This window comes from Tachyglossus aculeatus, chromosome X5, assembly GCF_015852505.1.
Source record: "Tachyglossus aculeatus isolate mTacAcu1 chromosome X5, mTacAcu1.pri, whole genome shotgun sequence".
In the NCBI taxonomy this organism is placed as follows: domain Eukaryota; kingdom Metazoa; phylum Chordata; class Mammalia; order Monotremata; family Tachyglossidae; genus Tachyglossus; species Tachyglossus aculeatus.
The window spans coordinates 2,689,207-2,711,878 of record NC_052097.1 but is presented as its reverse complement, the minus strand read 5'-3'; the positions used below and the strand labels follow the sequence as shown (position 1 = coordinate 2,711,878).

The window sequence follows — 22,672 nt, the reverse complement described above, 5'->3', positions numbered from 1 at the left end:
ATGCCCTAAAAAGAAGAAAAAAGAAGAATGAGACCAGAACCTTCAGTCAGAATGGGATTCTTGGACAAGGACTGTGTCCTACCTGATTGGCTTGGATCGACCCCAGCGCTTAGCACAGTGCCTGGCACACAGTAAGCGTTTAGCAAATACCACAAAAAATAGAAAAAAGAAGAATGAGACCAGAACCTTCAGTGAGAATGGGATTCCTGCCATCTTTGAGTAGGTGTAATGTGGTCTTGGTAGCATTATAACTCACTTTGGAGATCTGGTTGGAATGCTGAAAACTGCCCTGTTGATTGATATTGGAAATCTATGGCCTCCGCACAACAGAAGTAGCCAAAGTTCCCTGAAGCTTCTACTACCACTTCATGTAGGTTCAGGAGGATCGTTAAGGTGAGGGAGAGTAATTCCACATCTCCTGCCCTGGAGGCGGTGGGAGGCGAAATGTTTCCCAAAATTTAAACTTTTTAAAAATGCAACTGAAAAAACTGTTTCTCAGGTGGAGAGACTGTGTCACAGTTAACAATAATAATAATTGTGGTATTTGTTAAGCGCCTATTATGTGTCAGTTGCTATTGTAAGCGCCGGGGTAGACCCAAGATAATTGAGTTACACACAGTCAGGAGATCCAAGTTCAGGTCCCGGTCCTGGCCAGCTGTGTGACATTGGGCAAGTCATTACAACTCTCTGGGCCTCAATTTTTTCATCTGTAAATCGGGCATAAGGTCCCTTCATTCATTCATTCAATCATATTTATTAAGCACTTGCTGTGTGCAGAGCACTGTACCAAGCGCTCTGTCCCTGTCCCACACAGGTCTCACAGTCTTAATCAGCTCGGCTTAGTGGATATAGCCTGGGCCTGGGAGCCAGAAGGACCTGGGTTCTAATCCCGGCGCCACCACTTGTCTGCTGTGTGACCTTGGGCAAGTCACTTCACTTCTCTATGCCTCAGTTCCCTCATCTGAAAAATGGGGAGTGAGACTGTGAGCCCCATGTGCCACAGGGACTGTGTCCAACCTGATTAGCTTGTTTCTACCCCAGCGCTTGCAATAGTGTTTGACAGATAGTAAGTGCTTAACAAATACTATTATTATTATTATTATTATTATTATTATTATTATTACCTATTTTATAGATGAGGGCACTGATGCCCATAGAAGTGAAATGTCACGCATCAAACGGCAAGGCCAGGATTAGAACCCAGGTCCTTCTGATTCCCAGGCCTGGACTTTATCCATTAGGCCACACTGGGATTTGGGGCTGGGGGGGCAGCATGGCCTAGTGGATAGAGTCCAGGGCTGGGAGTAAGAAGGACCTGGGTTCTAATCCTGACTTTCCTGTTTGTCTGCCAGGGAGGGGAGGTCCTCTAGGGGTTAATGAAGCATCACTAAAGACTCTCTGAGGTGACCAGGCGTCCATAATAATAATAATAATGATAATAATAATAACATTTGTTAAGCGCTTACTATGTGCAAAGCACTGTTCTAAGCACTGGGATAGATACAAGGTTATCAGGTTGTCCCACGTGGGGCTCCCAGTCTTAGCCCCCATTTTACAGATGAGGTAACTGAGGCACAGGGAAGTGAAGTGACTTGCCCCAAATCACTCCCAACAGAGAGGTTACCAAGTGGTGGAGCCGGGATTCGAACCCATGACCCCTGACTCCAAAGCCCGGGCTCTTTCCACTAAGCCACGCTGCTTCTCAGAGAGGTAAGCCAGCTGGAACCCGAAGAAAAACCACTCCCAACAGAGAGGCTACCAACTGCAGGCTCCTCGTGGCCGGGGTTGGAGATTCCAACTGGGCAAGTCTTCCTGGGATGTGGCAAGGGGTTAAACTTTAAATTATACACCCGACATCTGGCCCAGGATTGATGAGAGCGTTTTAAAAGACCCCGGGGAAATTTAAAAGCCTCCGGGGAACCAAGAAGGAGAGGGTCTCCGGGCCCAACCTGTCGGTCTGTCAATTATATTTATTGAGCGCTTACTGTGTGAACAGCTTGGGAGAGTAGACTATAATGATAATAATAATGATGATGATGAAGGTATTCGTTAAGCGCTTACTATGTGTCAATTATATTTACTGAGCGCTTACTGTGTGAACAGCTTGGGAGAGTAGACTATAATGATAATACTAATGATGATGATGAAGGTATTCGTTAAGCGCTTACTATGTGTCAATTATATTTATTGAGCGCTCACTGTATGAACAGCTTGGGAGAGTAGACTATAATGATAATACTAATGATGATGATGAAGGTATTTGTTAAGCGCTTACTATGTGTCAATTATATTTATTGAGCGCTTACTGTGTGTACAGCTTGGGAGAGTAGACTACAATGATAATACTAATGATGATATAATGATAATAATAATGATGATGATGAAGGTATTCGTTAAGCGCTTACTATGTGTCAATTATATTTATTGAGCGCTTACTGTGTGAACAGCTTGGGAGAGTAGACTATAATGATAATACTAATGATGATGATGAAGGTATTTGTTAAGCACTTACTATGTGTCAATTATATTTATTGAGCGCTTACTGTGTGAACAGCTTGGGAGAGTAGACTACAATGATAATACTAATGATGATGATGAAGGTATTCGTTAAGCGCTTACTATGTGTCAATTATATTTATTGAGCGCTTACTGTATGAACAGCTTGGGAGAGTAGACTATAATGATAATAAGGATGATGAAGGTATTTGTTAAGCGCTTACTATGTGTCAATTATATTTATTGAGCGCTTACTGTGTGAACAGCTTGGGAGAGTAGACTATAATGATAATAATGATGATGATGAAGGTATTCGTTAAGCGCTTACTATGTGTCAATTATATTTATTGAGCGCTTACTGTGTGAACAGCTTGGGAGAGTAGACTATAATGATAATAATAATGATGATGATGAAGGTATTCGTTAAGCGCTTACTGTGTGTCAAGCATTGTCCTAAGTGCTGGGGCACATCCAAGCTAATCACGGTGGACAGAGTGCCTGTTCCACTTGGGGCTCAGTCTTAACCCCCATTTTATGGATGAGGGAACTGAGGCCCAAAGACGACTGACTTTGCCCGAGGTCACACAGCGGAACAAGCGGCAGAATCAGGATTAGAACCTAGGCTCTTCTGACTCTCAAGCCCTTTCTCTATTCCCTAAGCCATGAACTATGAACAGACCCATTCCCTGCGCACAACGAGCTTCGAGTCTAGAGAAAGGGACAGGCAGTAATATAAATAAATACATCATGGCTATGGACTGGGAGTGGGGACAAATAAAGGGAGCAAGTCAGGGTGCCGCAGAAGGCAGTGGGAGAAGAAAAAAGGAGGACTTAGCCAGGGAAGCCCAGTGGCCCTCACCGTTGTTAAAGACTCCTCTGATGAGCTTTATGTAGGCTTTGTCCAGGTCTCCCCGGCGCTCCGCATTTCTGAAGATGGATTCGGCGAGCCCGGCGAACTCCTCAAATTCGGCCACGAACAGGAGGATGCCCACCTTGCTCTTCTTCGAGATCTTGACTTCCTCCATCTGTCTGATTTGGTTGCTCTAGCGTTCAAACAAAGCACCGAGGTTAGGCCCACAAGTTCAACGGGGCGGTGGGGCCTACTGCTTAGAGAAGCAGCGTGGCTCAGTGGAAAGAGCCCGGGCTTTGGAGTCAGAGGTCATGGGTTCAAATCCCGGCTCCGCCACTTGTCAGCGGTGTGACTTTGGGCAAGTCACCTCACTTCTCTGTGCCTCAGTAACCTCACCTGTAAAATGGGGATTAAGACTGTGAGCCCCATGTGGGACAACCTGATCACCTTGTAAACTCCCCAGCACTTAGAGCAGTGCTTTGCACATAGTAAGCGCTTAATAAATGCCATTGTTATTATTATTATTATTATCATTATTACTGGAAGGAGCCTGGGCGTCAGAAAACCTGGGTTCCAACCCTGGTTCTGCCACTTGCCTGCCATGCAACCTAGGGCCGGTGGCTTCACTTCTCCGTGCCTCTCTTTCCTCAGCCGTAAAATGGGGACATGCTACCTGTTCTCCCTCCCGCTTTGGCTGTGAGCCCCACGTGGGACAGGGGAACCGGGCTTTTCATTCATTCATATTTGTTGAGCGCTTACTGTGTACAGAGCACTACTAATCAATCAATCAATCAATCAATCGTATTTACTGAGCGCTTACTGTGTACAGAGCGCTGTACTAAGCGCTTGGGAAGTCCAAGTTGGCAACATATAGAGACGGTCCTTACCCAACAGTGGGCTCACAGTCTAGCAGGGGGAGACAGAGAACAAAACAAAGCATATTAACAAAAGAAAATAAATAGAATAAATATGTACAAATAAAATAGAGTAATAAATACATACAAACATATATACATATATACAGGTGCTGTGGGGAGGGGAAGGAGGTAAGGCCGGGGGGATGGAGAGGAGGAGGAGGGGGAGAGGAAGGAGGGGGCTCAGAAGGATGTGGGTTCTAATCCCAGCTCCACGAACTGTCCACTGCATGAGCTTGGGTGAGTCACTTCACTTCCCTGTGGTAGATGCACAGACAATCAGAGAGTCTTTTGTGACGCTTCATTAACCTGTAGGAAACCTTCCCTCCCCCGGGATCTGAACCTGGGTTTTGGGCATGTATCCACCCCAGAAGTCAGAACAGTGTCTGGCACCTAGTAAGCGCTTAACGAATACCCTAATTATTATTATTATTACCAGTACTATTATTAGTAATAGCAGTACCTATCCCGTAACTAAGTTCATGCCAAGAACAGGGCTTGGTGTGTAGTGAGGGTTTAATGAGTCCCTCAGTTATCATTCAGCTGTGGGGGAGCCTAATGGCCGGGGGGCGGGGGGAAGACTTACGATGCACTTGTCGAAGTTCCTTTTGACGGTCACCAGGACGTTCCCCAGGGTGGTGCTGAGGAAGGAGGCGGGGTCCACGTTCTGAGCCGTCCACACGTGGTGACTTATCTTCACCAGCATGTACAGTGAGTTGAAGCTGTCGATCTTGTCCCCCAGGGCGATCAGGTTGTTCAGCTCGGGTTCGACGCAGCGGAAGATCTTGATCATCATCAGGCGGATCACGTCTTTCCTGTCGGGGACACGTCACCCCCCCCCAACCCGGGACACGAACGGTGAGGGCAAGGGGCAGGTGAACTCGTCCCCGACTACAGAAGCAGCGTGGCTTAGAGGACAGAGACCGGGCTGGGAGTCGGAAGGGCCTGGGCTCTAATCCCAGCCCTGCCACTTGTCTGCTGGGTGAACTTGGACAAGTCACTTCACTTCTCTGAGCCTCAGTTACCTCATCGGTAAAGTGGGGATTAAGAGTGGCAGCCCCATGGGGGACCGGGACCTGATTAACTTGTATCTATTCCAGTGCTTAGAACAGTGTTTGGTACATACTAAGCCTGTAACAAATACCAAAATTACAAAACTGTTCTCCCCGTCTTGATGTGGGCAGGGAACGTATCTACAAACTCTTGTTGTATTGTACTCTCCCAAGCTCTTAGTACAGTGTTCTGCCCCAGTAAGTGCTCAATAAATACCATTAATTCACTGCTGTGGGAGAAGGATGGGGTGAGATCACTCAGAGGGTACTTCCTATTTGATCCCTGAACGTTCAAACCTTTTGCGATTTACTGATCGCTCAATTCTGCCCTCATTCCTTCCCTCTCGCCACAGTAATAATAATAATAATAATAATAATAATAATTATGGCATTTATTAAGTGCTTACGATGTGCAAAGCACTGTTCTAAGCACTGGGGAGGTTACAAGGTGATAAGGTTGTCCCACAGGGGGCTCACAGTCTTAACCCCCATTTTACAGATGAGGTAACTGAGGCACAGAGAAGTGAAGTGACTTGCCCAAAGTCACACAGCTGACAATTGGTGGAGCCGGCATTTGAACCCATGGCCTCTGACTCCAAAGCCCGGGCTCTTTCCACTGAGCTACGCTGCTTCTCTTACTTATTAAGTACTTATTGAGTGCTATGTGGGGGACCCTTCTCCTAGACCCTCAGGGGACTAGATGTACATGGACCCTACCTTCAAGGAGCTGACAATCAAATCCTTATTCCCTCAAAAGCAACGTCCCCCATCATTTGAATGACCTGGCGGGGGGAAATGGTCCGCAAATTTGACTTGAAGCGGACCAATACCCTTCCTTAATACGGAGCGTAGAGGGCTACAGTTCTATGAAATGCTCACAGCAGACCTCGGGTTGTTTTTCTTTTTGTTTAAACGGTATTTGTGAAGTGCTTACTATATGCCAGGGACTGTTTAAACCTCTGGGGTAGATACAAGCTATTTAGGTTGGACACAGTCTGGCTCACAGTCTGAACCCCCATTTTGCCGATGAGGGCTCCGAGGCACAGAGAAGTGAAGTGACTTCCCCAAGAGGAAGAGCAGGGATTGGAACCCAGGTCCTCTTGACCCCCAGACCACTAGGCCACACTGCTTCTCAGTTCTTGGGCAGGAGGGGCTGTTAGGGATTTATGCCCCTTGACCACCATAAAGACCCCACTGTACGCTGATGGCTGTCCTCAATCTTTCTGCTTCTTCTCCCAAGCACTTAGTACAGTACCTTGCAATCATTCATTAACTCATTCAATAGTATGTACTGAGCGCTTACTGTATGCAGAGCATGTACTAAAGTGCTTGGAAAGTACAATCAGAAGGCACTCATTAAAGTCCTTTGGCTGATTAACTGACAGATTGATTTTGAGGCTACTTGTTGCGACATGATGATTCCGAAGAACAAGGGCACTCAATAACTTCTGGCTTTGCTTTACCAGGGAAATGAAGCAGTGTGGACTTGTGGATAGAGCAGGGGCTAGGAGTCAGAAGGACCTGGGTTCTAATTCTGGCTCTGCCCCTTGTCTGCTGTGTGACCCTGGGCAAGTCGCTTCATTTCTCTGGGCCTCAGTTACCTTAGCTACAAAATGGGGATTAAGAACGTGAGCCCCATGTGGGACACTGACTGTGTCCAACCTGATCAGCTTGTATCTACCCCAGTGCTTAGAACACTGCCCGGTACATAGTAAATGCTTAACAGATACATTAAAATAAAAATTAGGAGCTTTGCTTCCTAGCTGGAAAATGGCAAAATAAATAGACGTACTCGGACGACACAGTCTGCAGGGCACTGGGATTGTGCGAGCGAGAGAATACTCCTCCATCCATTTCTTCTGCATCTGCCTGAAAAGCGACGTGGGTTTTTACAAAGTCAAAAGGCAAGTTCATCAACGGTCATTCAAATGCGGCTGTTAATCCCTTAAAACGCTCTCCAAAATTATCAACTTCCCAGAACTGTCTCTGGAAATTCATCATGAGGGGGTTTACAACTTTAAGCTTCCCGTTCTATTATGGCATCTAGATGTTCAGTCCGCTAAAATATCTGACCTGAAGGTGAACGGCTAATACGTTCACGGGTTCTTGCATTTTCGTGCCCTGACACCAACCCAGGTGTCTGCTAATTCTGTTGGATTGTGCTCTCCCAAGGGCTTAGTACAGTGCTCTGCACAGAGGAAGCGCTTGATAAATACCACTCTTTGACTGATTGGTCTTCCCCTCTACACTACAAAACTCCTTGTGGGCAGGAACATGTCTACCAACTGTTTTACTGTACTTTCTCAAGTGCTCAGGACAGTGCCCTGCACATACTAAGTACTCAATAAATACACTTGACTGATTGACTGAATCACTAGCAGGACAATTTATTTTCAGAGGGCATCTCTCCCACTTTCTCCATCGTTTTACTTGGGCCTTTCCCAGCCTGACTTTTCACATGACCTGGTTTTCTACGAGGATTTAAATCCCCCTTTTTCTTCTTTGAAAAACCATCGTTTCTTCCTGCTAGGAGCTGCTCTAGCACTTCACCAATTCAGACCCCACTCTTTCCGAAGTGGCCTGCGTTCAGACTGAGGCTTTATTTACCACACGGCGCTATGCCCCGGGGCCTGCGGAAGGCTCTGGAAAACCCCCCATCCCTACCGGGAAGAGAGACAAGGGAGGAAGGGGAGGGTGGGTGGAGGAAGGGGTGGAATCCCACAGACAGAAAGACGGGAAGTTACCACTGAGAGAGCAGAGTTGACCCCCCACAAATCCCCTCCCATCCCAAATTGACTGTATTGATACATGCGGTTGACACTTTCTGCTTCGAAAAAAGGAAAGCAGTCAGTCCACTTTTCAGCGCGCCATTTCCAACCAACCTCTGGAAATCCGGTTCAGGAAATTTCTCTCTTCCTTGTCAGGAGAAAGACCCAGGAAAAATACAGGGGATTTTCCAACTCTGTCATCTCGCAAAACTCCCAAAGCTGCCTAATTCCCTGGCAGGGGCTGGAGCGGGCTCTGGGTTAGACGTCCAAATCGTTCAGAGCTCAGTGGGCCCAGGTGATGGGAAATCTTACCGCTGCCGGGCCAGGCATGCTCTGGTGCTGCTGCAGTTTGAAAAATTTACTGATGAAGTCTTGCTCGGCCAGACACAGGGGCTCCAGTTCACTTAGGACCTGTTCAAAGATCTGAAGGGAACAAAGAGCGCCAGGCAATGAAACAGCAAGACTTACACTGAGGATTTCCGCTTATTTTTTTATTTTTATTTTTTTGGCTAAGGGCGCGTACTTTCTCTCCGCCGCCTTAGCTGAGCTGGGAGGTCCCCGTAATGACTGAAAGATGGGGAGCGTTCACACAGCAACCCTGAGATAGTACGGGATGTAAGGGGTGGGTGTAGGCTGCGTAGCACGTTAACTCGCAAGGCTGGAGGTGGTGGGTTATTGATAGTCTTGTGGGGGCCAAGCCAGCTGGGGGGAAGCTTTGGGGAGAAAGAGCAGGGGGGGCCTGGGAAAAGACCCTTTTGTGGAGGAGTATCCATAAATTATATATTACAAATTATTTAATTATATTAATGTCTGTCTCCTGGTCTAGACTGCAAGCCCATTGTGGGCAGGAAGTGTGTCTACCGACTCTGTTGGACTGTACTCTCCCAACCGTTTGGTACAGTGCCCTGCACACAACGAGCACTCAATAAATACCACTGAGGAGGAAGAGGGGAAGGAGGAAGAGAATTCGTTTCTTCTCTTCCTCTTCATTCATTCATTCATTCAATTGTATTTATTGAGCACTTACTGTGTGCAGCGCTTGGGAAGTACAACCCCGAATGGCTCAGTCTGGCCACTTTTGAAGAATTACTCAATTTAGAGGGGTGTTTTTTGCGGAGATAAGGCAGAGGAAGGGGAGAAGAGGACATCCATTTGGAGATATGTTTTTTTTCCCTAGAAATCACCTTCTTTATGCCTCAACATTGTTAAAGATCCCGACGGCCTAAGCGGTTTTGACCATTTGGGACAGATCTCCAAGTGAGCTGCAAGCCCTTATTCGTGAACATCCTAGGGCAACTTGTTCCTATAAATCAGTAATGAGCTCATGTCCGGGAAAAAACATGGAGATGATTTTATTTGCAACTGGGCCCTCTGTAGCAAAAGAAGTGAAAAGGCTCTCCTTTCGGAGTAACTAGAAATATGAAGTAACTCTGGCAACCTAACCTGCCTCTTTGACTGGTATACTTAGCCCCTTAAATAATCCCCCTGCACTCTGGGTGACTTCATGAGGTTTAAAGATATGCCTTGCTCAAAACGATAGTCCAAGGTTCTCATTTTAGAGAACCGGTTTGGCCCAGCGGAAAGAACCCAGGCCTAAGAGTCAGAGGACCGGGGTTCTAATCCTGACTGGGGGAACCTGGGCACGTCACTTCACTTCTCTGTGCCTCAGTTCCTTCATCGGCAAAATGGGGAGGCAATACCCGTTCTCCCTCCGACTTAGAGAGGGACCCCCCTCCCACGTGAGACCGTATCTACCTCAGCACTTAGTTCAATGCTTGGCACACAGTAAGTGCTTAACACATAGCCCACTGTTGGGTAGGGACCGTCTCTATATGTTGCCAACTTGTACTTCCCAAGCGCTTAGTACAGTGCTCTGCACACAGTAAGCGCTCAATAAACACGATTGAAAGAATGAATACCACAATGATTACTATTCTTATTAATATGAATAAGCATGTTTACCCTTGACTAGGGATTCCTTGGCAGTAGAAAACCTTCCCGAACCACCAGAGATTCTCGCCCTCCTCCAAGACAATCGGGATGTTTCTCTTTCGAATGTATTTGCACAGCTTCGCAGAAGCCATGGCCACCTAATCCCTTGTTGCTACCGAAAATTTGGTCGGGATGTGTGTGCGTATGTGTGTGAGTGGAGGGGATGGGCCGAAGGCTTTTCCGGCTTCAGTACAAGCGCCTTGTCCAGTTTTCCTCACGGAACCACCGCCAGGTACCCTCCCTGGGAGCAATTTTAAGTGGGTAGAAAGTCAAATCCTGGCGGTCCCTGACCCCAACCAAGGCCACCCTTCCCCAACCACAAAATTCGGATGGTGTGGGCCACTCTCTCCTCATACCTGCCTTCCAAACAGGAACGCATTTCCATGGGTGGCTTCGCGATTCTCCAGTGCCATTTGGGTCATTTAAAATAACTGTTCAATTCAGTATGTTTAAGTTACGAAAAAACCTAGGTAAATCCTCAAAGTGCCTGCCCTAAATATACATCTCCACAATATAACTGTGATCGCATGCCCTCGGGGGCCCCAGAAAATCTATCCCAGGGCTCTCCTGGAAAACCTTTGTCCTACATCCCTCCTGAGGAGCTGGGTTCTAATCCCGGTGCTGCTCCTTGTCTGCTGGGTGACCTTGGGCAAGTTACTTCACTTCTCTGGGCCTCAGTTACTTCATCTGGAAAATGGGGATTAAGACTGTGAGCTCCCCATGGGACATGGACTGTGTCCAACCTGAGTATCCTGTGTCTACCCCAGAGCTTAGTACAGTGCCTGGCACACAGTAAGCGCGTAACAAATACCATAAAAAAGTAAAAGGGATTGTGAGGTAGAAGTGAGTCCTCTGGTTCTTCTTCTTCCATATACTCCCACCTCTCCCTCTGCTCAGAGGTTAGACTGTCCAAAGCGATCAAATTTATGTTTATCTTTAGATATAAATCTGATTGCTTTGGATAGTCTAAACCCAAGGTTTACACACATTCTCTCTCTCACACACTCCCTCCACTTCTCTATCCAACATACTCCTGCCCAGTGGCATTCCACATTCCCAGATATCCACCTCCTGAGGTGATTCATCACAAAACGTGCATCGTTAGAAATCACACAGCTCTACGGGGGCCGATGCGAGGCTCGTTTCACCTTATCGAATTTGGTCCGGTCGGCGACGTCGAGATCGGAGGCGGACATGTTTCCCATATCCAACAGGGAGGAAGACTGAGATCGGCGGTTCCCGGAACTCTGAACCGACAGTTTATTGAGGCTGGAAGTGGATCCGGTCAACTTCCCAGAGCTTCCGTGGAGACCTATGGAATAACCCGATGCTGTAAGATGGCCACCTGGTCTTGTGGAGGGAGCAAAGATGGCAGCCAGCATACAGGAATCCCCCACCCCGCTTCTTCTTCTCCACTCCCGAGTCGTAAGGGGGACCATTTTGCCCTTCCTAAACGAGGTGCCTATTCCATAACCCAACAGCCTTATAAAGCTGATGATGTCTAAAACACAGTCTCAGGACGGATACAAGAGCCAACCAGGGCGGCTTGGGTTCCGGAAAGACCGGAGACTGTCGGCACACCCGGCTCTCAAGACCCCGGGAACTTTCTCCAGGCTGGCCTGAGTCCGGACCACAGCACGCGACTCAACCAATGTCTTCCGGTCGCTCCCGGGCCGAGACCTCGACGCGGTTAGGTGAGAGTGGACGGCAGGGGAAAAGAGGCGGGAAGTGGCCGAAAATGGGGATGGAGGGGAACGGGGAATGCTACCCACACTTTGTGCTGGTTTTTCTCGGTTCACTGGCCCTGCTTAGTTCAAACGTCTTGCCTGATGTGAGATGCGGAGGGAGAAGACCATCGCTCTGATGAGGCGCCTGGCTCTAACCACAAACCTTTAACCAAACCCCGGTCATTGCAGCTTGAGTGCCACAGTGTCCCGGTCATTTGGGTCACAGATCTCTGCCTCTCCTTATTGCCCAGATGAGTATTGAAACCGGGCCCGGCCCGTGTTGCTTAACTGCAGCCTTACCATTTGCCGAAGGATTTTTTTTTGCTCTCCCCCTCCAAATACCTCCAAATCGGGGTGGGCTCGACAAACTCTGCCGTTGATGTGTTTTTGTGACACGTAACTACTGTCTACACATAGAACAAACATGCATTGAGAATTTCCACTAGCCCACCGGTCATACTCACTCTCTGTTTCTTGTTTGACAGCACTTTCTTTTCGAGGCAGGGTGGCTGGGATGGATTAGGTTGTGAGCATCAAAGACAAAGACAAGTTAATAAACGGCATCTGGCACAAACCATGCACCGGAGTTAAGCTCTAGTTCGAGAGACACATGCAGAGAACAGTGAGCGGCAAGGAAATACAGTCGCAAACACGGGTTTAGTCAGGCAAACTGACGATCTAGAAAGCCCTCCGGGGAAATCGTTCCCCTCCCCAGCCCACCCCCCGGATACTGGATCTACAACTTTTCATTTATAAAGCAATCGCTTTTTAAAAATCAGGTGTCTTACTCTTAAAAGAAGCTTTACCACGGTGGCGGTCTGAATCGGGGGACGGTTGGGAGGAGGTGGGTCTTTGGAAGAAATGCTAGGCGTTTAATCAAAATTACAATTGATTGAGAATCCAGTGGGGATTGCCTGTCTCCTACTGGACGGAGTGGCCGACCCGTCAGTAAAGGCAGTTGGATAGACCACAGGAAGCACTGGTAGTCCCAAGCGCTTAGTACAGTGCTCTGCAAACAGTAAGCGCTCAATTAATATGTCTCACTGACCGACTGAGACCCATACCCACTCTACGAAGCGCTCAGTACAATGCACTGCATACAGTGAGTGGCCAATAGATATCAATGCTACTATCACCAAGGAGCAATGTGGCCTATTGGGAAGAGCCCGGGCCCAGGCATTAGAGGACCTGGGTTCTAATTCCACCTCCGCCCCTTGGCTGCTGTGAAACAGTCCATTCTTCTTCTCCCACTCCTTGCTGTGTCGCCCTGACTTGCTCTCTTTATTCATCCCCGCCCCTCAGCACTTATGTCCATATATCTGTAATTTTATTTGTTTCTATTAATGTCTGTCACCCCCTCTAGACTGTAAGCTCATTGTGGGCAGGAATGTGTCCGTTCATTGTCATACTGTATTCTCTCAAGCGCTCAATACGGTGCTCTGCATACAGTAAGCGCTCAATAAATACGCCTGTCTGACTGAACTTCTCCGTTTCCCAGTTTCCTCATCTGTAAAACAGAGACGAAGTCCCTGTTCTCCCTCCTCCTTAGACTTTGAGCCTCATGTGGGGCGGAGATTACAACTGATCTGATTAACCTCACTGTCCTCACTGTCACTCATAACAGTGCCTGACATAACTGCTTAACAAGAACCACCACTATTATTATTTACTGATACCACACGCTCTTTCTCTGGGCCCAAAATACAAGTGAACATACGAGGCTCCAAAAATGGTACAAAAAACTAGTCGCCGGCCAAGCCCTTGCCAGGCGGGTAGGTGAAAAAAAAGTCATGACTGGAAGGAAATGTTCTCCTTCCCCACATTATCTTCAGAGAGGTGACTAGATGGGGGCCCCAGTGAAAAGAGGCACGGACTCATCCACTTGGGCTACCGAGGGCTGGGGTGTGGGCTTCTGGTTCAGAGGCGGTGCCACTGCTGCAGGACAATAATAATAATAATAGTAAAAATAGTACGGTCTTTGCCAAGTGATTACTATGTGCCAGGCACTGTAAGAACAATAATAATATTGGTGGTATTTTGTTAAGTGCTTATTATGTATCAAGCACTATTCTAAGTGCTGGGGTAGATACAAGTTAATCAGGTTGGGCCGTCCCTGTCTCACAGGGGTTCACAGTCTTCATCCCCGTTTTAGAGATGAGACAACTGAGGCATAGAGAAGTTACATGACTTGCCCAAGGTCACACAGCAGTCAAGTGGCGGAGCCGGGATTAGAACCCGTGACTTGTTGACAACTTGGCCCATGCTTTTTCCACTAGGCCACGTTATTGCTGTTATATCGTATTCTCTCAAGTGCTTAGTTCAGTGCTCTGCACACAGGAAGCGCTCAATAAATACGACTGACTGACTCTGGGTCCAGGTGGCTCTTTGCAATAAATGGGAGCTCCCTATCCTGAGGAGGCAAGTGGGAGGAGAAAGAGGAAATGTGCAAGCCTGACGTTTTCTGTTGGGGGGCATGTTATATCAAGAGCCCCTACTTTTTATTTATAAGGGCCACTTGGAATAGCCAACTTAGCTTCACCCAGGGCCTTATAAACTCTTCTGCAGCCCCGCATTTTTGGACTGTGGGATACACAGACTAGCCCCGGAGATCATCCTGGACATGAATGAACAGAAAACACAATGTTGAGGATGCCAAAGAATGGTTATCGTTCAGATATGAGGGACCAGATACACAGATCAGGGATTGGAGGAGGGGGGAAAACGGGGACACGTACAGAAATACCGTATGGCTAGTTTCCACTCAGCCCTCCCTTATTTAGCGATATTTAAACTCTAAGGAGATGGCTACTAGAGCGTTTTAGAGAAAAGTTTCTTGGCCACATCGGGATCCTTCACTGAATCCCCATGGACGGAAAACAGGATTTTACCTTTTGGAAGAGGTCCACGAATATGCCTGGAAAACGGAACTCTAGCACCCAGGCGATTGATTCATCGAACGGGCGGACTGTGTGTGAAGCTTTTCTGGCTAACCGTGCAACCGTTCACGCAACCGTGATTTATTTGCATCTTATGAGGTTCGGGCTAACTGAACCCAGTTTAGGAGCTCATGGAAATGGGAATTCAAGTATCTTGAGGTGCTCGTGTTTCAGACTCCTCGGGCTGCAGCATCTGGACATTCTGAACTCGAGCTTGAGTGGGCTGAAAAGCTAAGTTTGACTGCCAAAGATGATGAACACGACAGTTTTTCAGGGGTCAAATTCCACGCTCAGAATCCAGTTCCTTATCTCCTCCGGCTAGTGACGCAGGAGGAGGAGGAATGGGTTTTTATGCGGTTTTAAAATGAAGGTCCGCGCTCCTGTGTCGACCATTCGGCATCCATTTTAAAAGGAGCATTTAAGAGGGCTCCTTCCAGACAGTCTACTATTAGACTACTACTAGACTTGAATAGTCCAATACTTTTTGATTTAGGCACTTAGTCATCCACATGTCCACCTTCCCATGCTCTTTTTTTCTCCTATCTGGATGGCATTTTATGTCTGTCACCCTGCCAAACTGTACGCTCTTTGAGGGCAGTCAGTGAATGGCATTTATTAAGCGCTAACTGTATGCAGAGCACTGTATTAAGCGCTTGAGAAAGTACCATGAAACAATAAACGGACATATTCCCTGCCCACAATGAGTTTAGAGTCCAGAGGCAGGAATCAGGTCTTTTAACTCTCTGGGTACTCTCAAATGCTCAGTACACTGCTCTGCTTACAGCAGCAGTTCAGTAAATACTATAAAATGACTGACTGCCTAGGGCTCCTATAGGTCAAGAGGGATTTATCATTTCAAGAAGCGCTCCACGAGCCATAATAACTTTACCTCTGATGTTCACCACTATTTTCTTCCAGGGATTCACTGCCCTCAATGTGAATCTTTGTCTCAAAAGACTGTGTTGCAAGGTTTAAAAGGCCGCTCAACAGATACCTGGAAGAGACCTCTTCTTTGACGCCAGAGGGTTCTCCCCTCCAAACAATTAAGCCACTAACGAGTGGTGACAAACACACTTGAGGCAAACACCCAACACAGAACGGGTCTGGGAACGGACGGTCAACTCAGAAGCAGCGTTACAAGTCAACGGCGGCGGAGAAGGGGAGAAGAGAACGAAAAAAACACACTCTACTCTTTGGGAGCAGCTCACCTTTACAATGAGCTAGCATTTCTTTCTTCTGAAGCCCATGACCCCAAATTCCCCTTAGGATTCCATGACAATCCTTAGGGCCCATCACGTGGAGGTTGAGAGCTGAACAAATGGAAACTTTTGGATGGGCAGATACAATTCTTCATCAAGGAACACTGGCAATTTGGCTTTTCCTTTTATAACAGCTTCTGAATACTAATATCTAAGCTCATGATGGGTAGGGAACACGTCTTCTAATTCTGTTGTACCGGCCTCTCCCAAGTGCTTAGTACAGTGCTCTGCACAGGGTAAGCGCTCAGTAAATAACACTGATTAAAACAAAGCAACCAAATGGCTGGTCCTCAGAGATCAGCTTGCTCGCTAAAATGTTAGGCAGGGTGCCATCCTTGAAAGACAAAGTCACTGACTTTTCCTCTGTTTTTCAGATTTTTCCTAGAGAGTGTCCCCTCATTCTCCTCTAGACTGAAAGCTCCTCCCCAGACCACAAGCCAGTCGTGGACAGGGAATGTATCTACCAACTCTTATGTTGCACTCTCCCAAGCGCTTAGTACAGTGCTCTGCACACAGAAAGCACTCAATAAATACAATTGACTAACTCACTGATGATTGCCAAACTGGATCAGGGAGTGGGTTTCCCTCTGCAATGCAAATGCTAAGTTCATTCCTCTAAAGGGCGGCTCTGCAGACACAGTGAGGAGAGCAGGCTTGGAGCAACCTAAAGCCAAATTCTGACCTCGGGGAGCACATCTCACCTCCTCGGGGGATGAAGGGAACAAGCCCCGCAAAGCAGAATGTGGCCTTAGTAGAGACGACCTTCCTCTTCACTGCCTGGTTAGGTACAGCTAGGTTGGGAGGCCTAAATTCCGGGTTATGATTTCACCGGAGAAACGGAACAAATATCCTGCAGTCGTGGTGGAGAAAACCGCCTCGACGGAGGCTCGTTTTCAATTCCCTTCTCCACGGAGCTCGGAGGACGTGGCTGATGTTCGCTGACCCTCGGGCGAAGCGAGGGAGTTTTCTGCTGCCGGAGGGCCGGTGGTCGGGGCAGAACTCTGGCCTTCGTCCGTCGGCGTGCACTGTTTCCTCTGGTGTCCATCTCTTTCTCTACGAACCAATCTTCTTCTTCACGAAGCCAACTGGCGGGTTTGAGCTACTATAACTGGCTTCCAAACGATAAGCGATCATCTCTATTTAAGCGCAGGGTACCCTTTCGGGTCGCACCCAATACTCTCCCTTAAGGTCTTGCCTATCAATCAGTCTTGCTGGTTTTTGGGTACCCCTAGTCCGGTGGAATCATCTGACCTTGGACTTTGTTCACATGCCTCAGAAGAGAAGACTCAATGAAGGAAGCGCCTTATGGGTGGAGTCTGTGCCTTTGACTCCTCCTGTACTTTCCCGGGTGCTTAATAAGGTACATGGTGCGTGGAAGGAGTTCAATACATACTACTGGTTGGTTGACTGACCCATTGAAAAGCAAGAAAAACAGGTACAAGAAACCCTGGGGAGGCAGTGGGGGAAGGGAATTAGAGTAAGAGAACTGGCCTGGCTTACCAAACTTCTTGCTTTCTTTGGTGGTGCCCGTCATCTTGATCTTCGCCACCTCAAAGAATTCTTTAATTTCTCTTTCGTATAGCCGGGATAAATAATCCATGTAATTCTTTAAAAAAAAATTTTTTTTAAAAGAAAAAAATTCAGGATGTACCTTGTGACTGATTTTGAAATCATGAAAGGCAGGGAAATCTACTCTGGATAACCTGATTATAATAATAATAATAATAATAAGAATATTTATTAAGCGCTATGTGCAAAGCACTGTTCATTCGTTCATTCATTCAATCGTATTTATTGAGCGCTTACTGTGTGCAGAGCACTGTACTAAGTGCTTGGGAAGTACAAGTTGGCAACATATAAAGATGGTCCCTACCCAACAGCGGGCTCACAGTCTAGAAGGGGGAGACAAGACACCAAAACAAAACGTATTAACATAATAGAATAGTATGTACAAGTAAAATAGAGTAATAAATCTGTACAAACATATATACAGGTGCTGTGGGGAGGGAAAGGAGGTAGGGCGGGAGGGATGTCGGGGAGAGGAAGGAGGGGGCTCAGTCTGGGAAGGCCTCCACTGTTCTAAGCGCTGGGGAGGTTACAAGGTGATCAGGTTGTCCCACGTGGGGCTCGCAGTCTAAATAGGAGAGAGCAGGATTTAATCTCCATTTTACAGCTATGGAAATTGAGGCACAAAAAAGTCAAGTGTCCTGTCCACGGTCAAAGAGCAGAAAAGTGATGGAGATGGGATTAGAACCCAGGTCTTCTGTCTTCCAGGCCACTGCTCTCTCCACCAGACCATGCTGCTTCCCTACATTTAGCGTTTCGAAATCTAGCATTCAAGGCACTACATTTTACTAAAGATTTTGGGGAGAAGCAGAGGGGTCCCAGTATAATGAGCATTGGACTGGGAGTCAGGAAACCCTGGGTCCATCACCTGCCTGCTGGATGACCCTGGGCAAGTCACTTACCTTCTCTTTCTCTCAGTTTCTTCATCTGTAAAATGGGGATTAAATAATAATAATAACGATGACATTTGTTAAGTGCTTACTATGTGCCAAGTGCTTGTTCTCCCGCCCCCTTAATCTGTATCCAGTCCGATTACCTTGTATAAGGCTTGGCACATTCTAAGCGTTTAAATACCAGTAGCATTTTGATAGTTAAAAATAAAAACTACCATAACTGGTTGGCAAGGTGGAACATGTGGTTTTGTCAAGAGGTCAAACCAGGGATCCAGTGACATTCCTGGGAGATGTCCATTTTATAGTTATTACATTACCACAGTCCATCCATCCACTCAGGGATTATCTGGGATTGAGTACGAAATTTGTCTACCAACTCCCTTGTACTGAACTCTCCTAAGCACTTAATAGAGTGCTCTGCCCATAGTAAGCGCTCAATAAATATCACTGGTTGATGGACTGAGAGTGTGAAATATTCTCAAACTGGACCAGGGGATTAAATGTGCGGTCATTAGGCTTGTGGGCGACCCCTCCACTGGGCACAGCCGCTTGGTGATTTAGAAAAACGGTGCTGCCAGGACAGGCCAGAATTCAACAGGGACAAGGGCCAAATCCACAAAACCGGGACGGAGTAAAGGGGAAACTGACCTGGGGAAGCAGTGTTGACCCCATATTGCGTGTGAGTTCGTGTTTTGATGTCACTAATGAAACAGTCCTCATCGTTGTGGATTGTATTAAGAAAGGTTTGGCTTATGACATCCGAGTCGGAAGGCAAATACTCTGAATTGCTAGTATCAGACCTCAGGAATTTGTCCAGTTTTGCTACCCACACTTGAAGAAGCAATAAAAAGGATTATTGCACTGGGAAACAGGGCACGTTCCACGTGGGATTTCCCTAGCACTTTCTAATTCTCCAAATGCTTCTACTTTGTTGCCCTTGTATTACCACTATCATGAGCACCTTGTGAGGTAGGAACAGGCACATATTGATATTCCCGAATCGATCAGTCGCATTTATTGAACCAAACTGTGTGCAGAACACTGGACTAAGTGCTTGGAGAATGGCTCCCCCATTTTACAGATGAGGAAATTGAGGCTCAGAGAGGTTAAATGGTTTGCCTGAGGCTACCTAGTATGTCTGTGGCAAAGCCGGGATGAATATCCAAGTCTCTGGGCTTCCAGCCTTGTGCTCTTTCGCCTGAGCCAGGCTGCCTAGGGGAAAATTAAAGAAACTGGACCTGTTTCATCTGGAGAAGAGTTGGCTGAAGTGCTGATTTATCAGATGTCTTTGCACAAGAAAGGTTCATTTAAAGCACGGAGAAGAATTTCCTGTCAACTCAATCAATCAATTAATCGCATTTCCTCAGTGCTCACCGTGTGCAGGGCACTGTACTTAGTGCTTGGGAGCGTGCGACATAACAGAGTTAGCAGACATGTGCCCTGCCTAAAATGAGCTTTCAGTCTAGAGGGGGAGACAGACATTAATATAAATAAATTGTGGCTATGGACAGAAGTGCTGTGGGGCTGGGCGATGTACAAGGGAATGGGAAAAGTGGAAATGAGGGCTTAGTCAGGGAAGGCCTCCTGGAGGAGTTCCACCTTTAATAAGGCTTTGAAGAGGGGGAGAGTCCTGGTGTGTGGGATGTGAAGAGGGAGGGCGTTCCAGGCCAGAAGCACGACATGGGCGAGATGTCAGTGGTGAGACAGATTCCTTTCTATGCACTTTAAAGCAATCAATCACTTTGCTCCATCCTACCTTATCTCCCTGATTTCCACGTCCTCCTCATAACCGACAGACCATTACTCTCCCCATCTTCAGAACCCTATTAAAGGCCCATTTCCTCCAAGAGGCCTTCCCCGACTAAGCCCTCATTTCCTCTTTTTTTTTTTGATGGCATTTATTAAGCGCTTACTATGTGCAAAGCACTGTTCTAAGCTCTGGGTCATCTTTACACTTGGAGTTGCACACTTTATTCACCCCTCCCTCAGCCCCATGGCGCTTATATACATATCCATCATTTATTTATATTAATGTCTGTCTCCCCCTCTACACTGTAAGCTCGTTGCGTGCAGGGAACATTTCTACAGTCTCCATTACATTGTCCATCATCATATCAATCGTATTTATTGAGCGCTTACTGTGTGCAGAGCACTGTACTAAGCACTTGGGAAGTACAAGTTGGCAACATACAGAGGCAGTCCCTACCCAACAGTGGGCTCACAGTCTAGAAGGGGACTAGAAGCCCCATAAGGGGATTACAGTGTACAGGGGGATACAGACGTCAATATAAATAAATTACAGATATGGACATAAGTTTTACCTGACCTACTTTGTATATTGGTAATCTCCAATTTCTGTTTCTCAACATTTCCCTACTCACCCCCACCCATTTGGCTTGGGAACCATCTTTTCCTCAAAAGAGCACTCCCTAGCCCAAGAGTTTTCCGGGGCCTCAAAGGATCTGGTGTTTTGGTTTTGGGGTTTTTTTGTTTTGTCCTCTCCCAAGCGCTTAGTCCAGTGCTCTGCACACACCAAACGCCCAGTAAATGCAATTGATTGATAAGAAGATAAAATCCTTTCCTTCCAGGTCCTTTAAGCTTTCCATCCTGCAAAGGGCTTAGTGGAAAGAGTACGGAACCGGAATCAGCAGATGGGGGTTCCAGTGCCAGCTCTGTCTTTGGCTCACTGTATGTCCTTGGGTCAGTCGCTTAACCCCTCTAAGTCTTACTTCTTCCTTCAATTTCCCATCTGTCAAGATGATGAAATAGATTTCTGGGAGGGTTTTTTTGTTGTTGATTTTTTCCATCGTATTTGTTAAGTGCTATGTGCCAGGGACTTTACTAAGAGCTGGTAGCTACAAAGCTAATAAGGTCGAACACAGTCCGTGTCCCACATGAGGCCCACTGTCTTAATCCCCACTTTACAGATGAGGTAACTGAGGCCCAGAGAAGTTAGGTGACTTGCCCAAGATCACACAGAAAGCATATAAGTGGCGGAGCTAGAGAATTTTTCACCAAGAGAAAAGATGACAACTTAGGCAGCTCCCTGCTTGGAGCCAGGGGGATGGATCAGTTTACCTCAAGGCTCCCTGGCAGTTCTATGCCATCCTAAGCATCAAAGGAGTCCAAAAGCCTGTTGGGGTTGACAAAATATTTGACTCGTGCTAAAAATTACATTGATAAATATTGCATGACCTATGAAGATAGATTAGTAACATTCACTGACAACACAATTAAGCAAAAAGCTTTATTGATTAACTTGCTTATTTGAATATTCACTGGGGGGAAGCAAAATCACTTGTTGCCACAAAACCTCCTCTAGAGTTAGGGTCTACATTTAATTATTTAAACCCTGGATCCTTTTCTAAAGCTCCAAGAGGCCAAGAATTCCAGTAATAAAAAAGTTTCCCACAGGCTGAGTCCCAACTCGGAGCTGAGTTGAGCCAAAGACAAACCCAGAGGGATCCCTCTCCCTGATATTTAAGGGGGCTGCGCTAAGGGGGAAAAGAAACTGCGTATGGGCAAAAGACCTTAGGAATCGAGGTACTGAACTTTAGAAAATCGTGGGGAGAACGGTTATAAAAAATGAGGGCCTGCCACCCATCACAAGCTTCTTAAAAACGAATTTGTCTGCAGGGAAGGGTCTTATCTTACCGAGAGCAGCATCCTGGTGGCTACAGAGAATGTAATACTTTTCTCCCTGAAGGCTGCGACTCCGAAGCACAAAAAGCATCATCTCCATTTAAAAGAATGCCTTGAAAGAGATCATCCTCTCTCCCTCTATGTAGGGCAATAGATTTTGTGACTCATTTTTAGATCCCAGATCCAACAACCAAAATGTTTTTGAGGAGAGTTTGTCCCGGAGACTGGAATTGGCAGCAGGGGCAATTTATCTGTGGTTTCCAGAGACATATGACTTCAACAATTCCATCACTTCTGCTTCGACTGAGTTTCTCAACTTAAATCACAGCTGATCATGATCATAGCTCATGCAAAATTGGATTTTCTTTGGTTTTCAAAAATATAGGTGAGTTTATACATTTTTTTTTTTTTGAATGTGTAGTCGGGCCCGCAAACCTTGTAGGTTTCACCATGCAATTGAGAATTATTACTAAATAAATTGCTCTTTCATTCTGGGAAGGGCAAACTTCCCCGAACGCGAAATCAGGGTTCATAAAAGTGAGTTTTGTATGGAAAAAACGTTAGTCCCAATTTAGAG

The 22,672-nt window shown here is 46.7% G+C and overlaps 1 protein-coding gene across 4 annotated transcripts in view; it reads right to left on the bottom strand.

Moving 5' to 3' along the window:
- Positions 1–22,672, bottom strand: part of EXOC1 (exocyst complex component 1) — a 62,048-nt gene that overhangs the window by 5,593 nt on the left and 33,783 nt on the right. For 2 of the 4 annotated variants that reach the window (XM_038769108.1, XM_038769109.1), the window contains 7 exons: positions 17,495–17,600; positions 12,264–12,308; positions 11,221–11,384; positions 8,393–8,503; positions 7,105–7,181; positions 4,847–5,075; positions 3,356–3,539 (listed from right to left, as the gene is read on the bottom strand). In XM_038769108.1, coding sequence (XP_038625036.1) covers positions 3,356–3,539; positions 4,847–5,075; positions 7,105–7,181; positions 8,393–8,503; positions 11,221–11,384; positions 12,264–12,308; positions 17,495–17,600 — 916 coding nt within the window. The remainder of the gene's footprint in view (positions 1–3,355; positions 3,540–4,846; positions 5,076–7,104; positions 7,182–8,392; positions 8,504–11,220; positions 11,385–12,263; positions 12,309–17,494; positions 17,601–22,672) is intronic. The other 2 variants (XM_038769110.1, XM_038769111.1) reach the window with 1 other exon arrangement.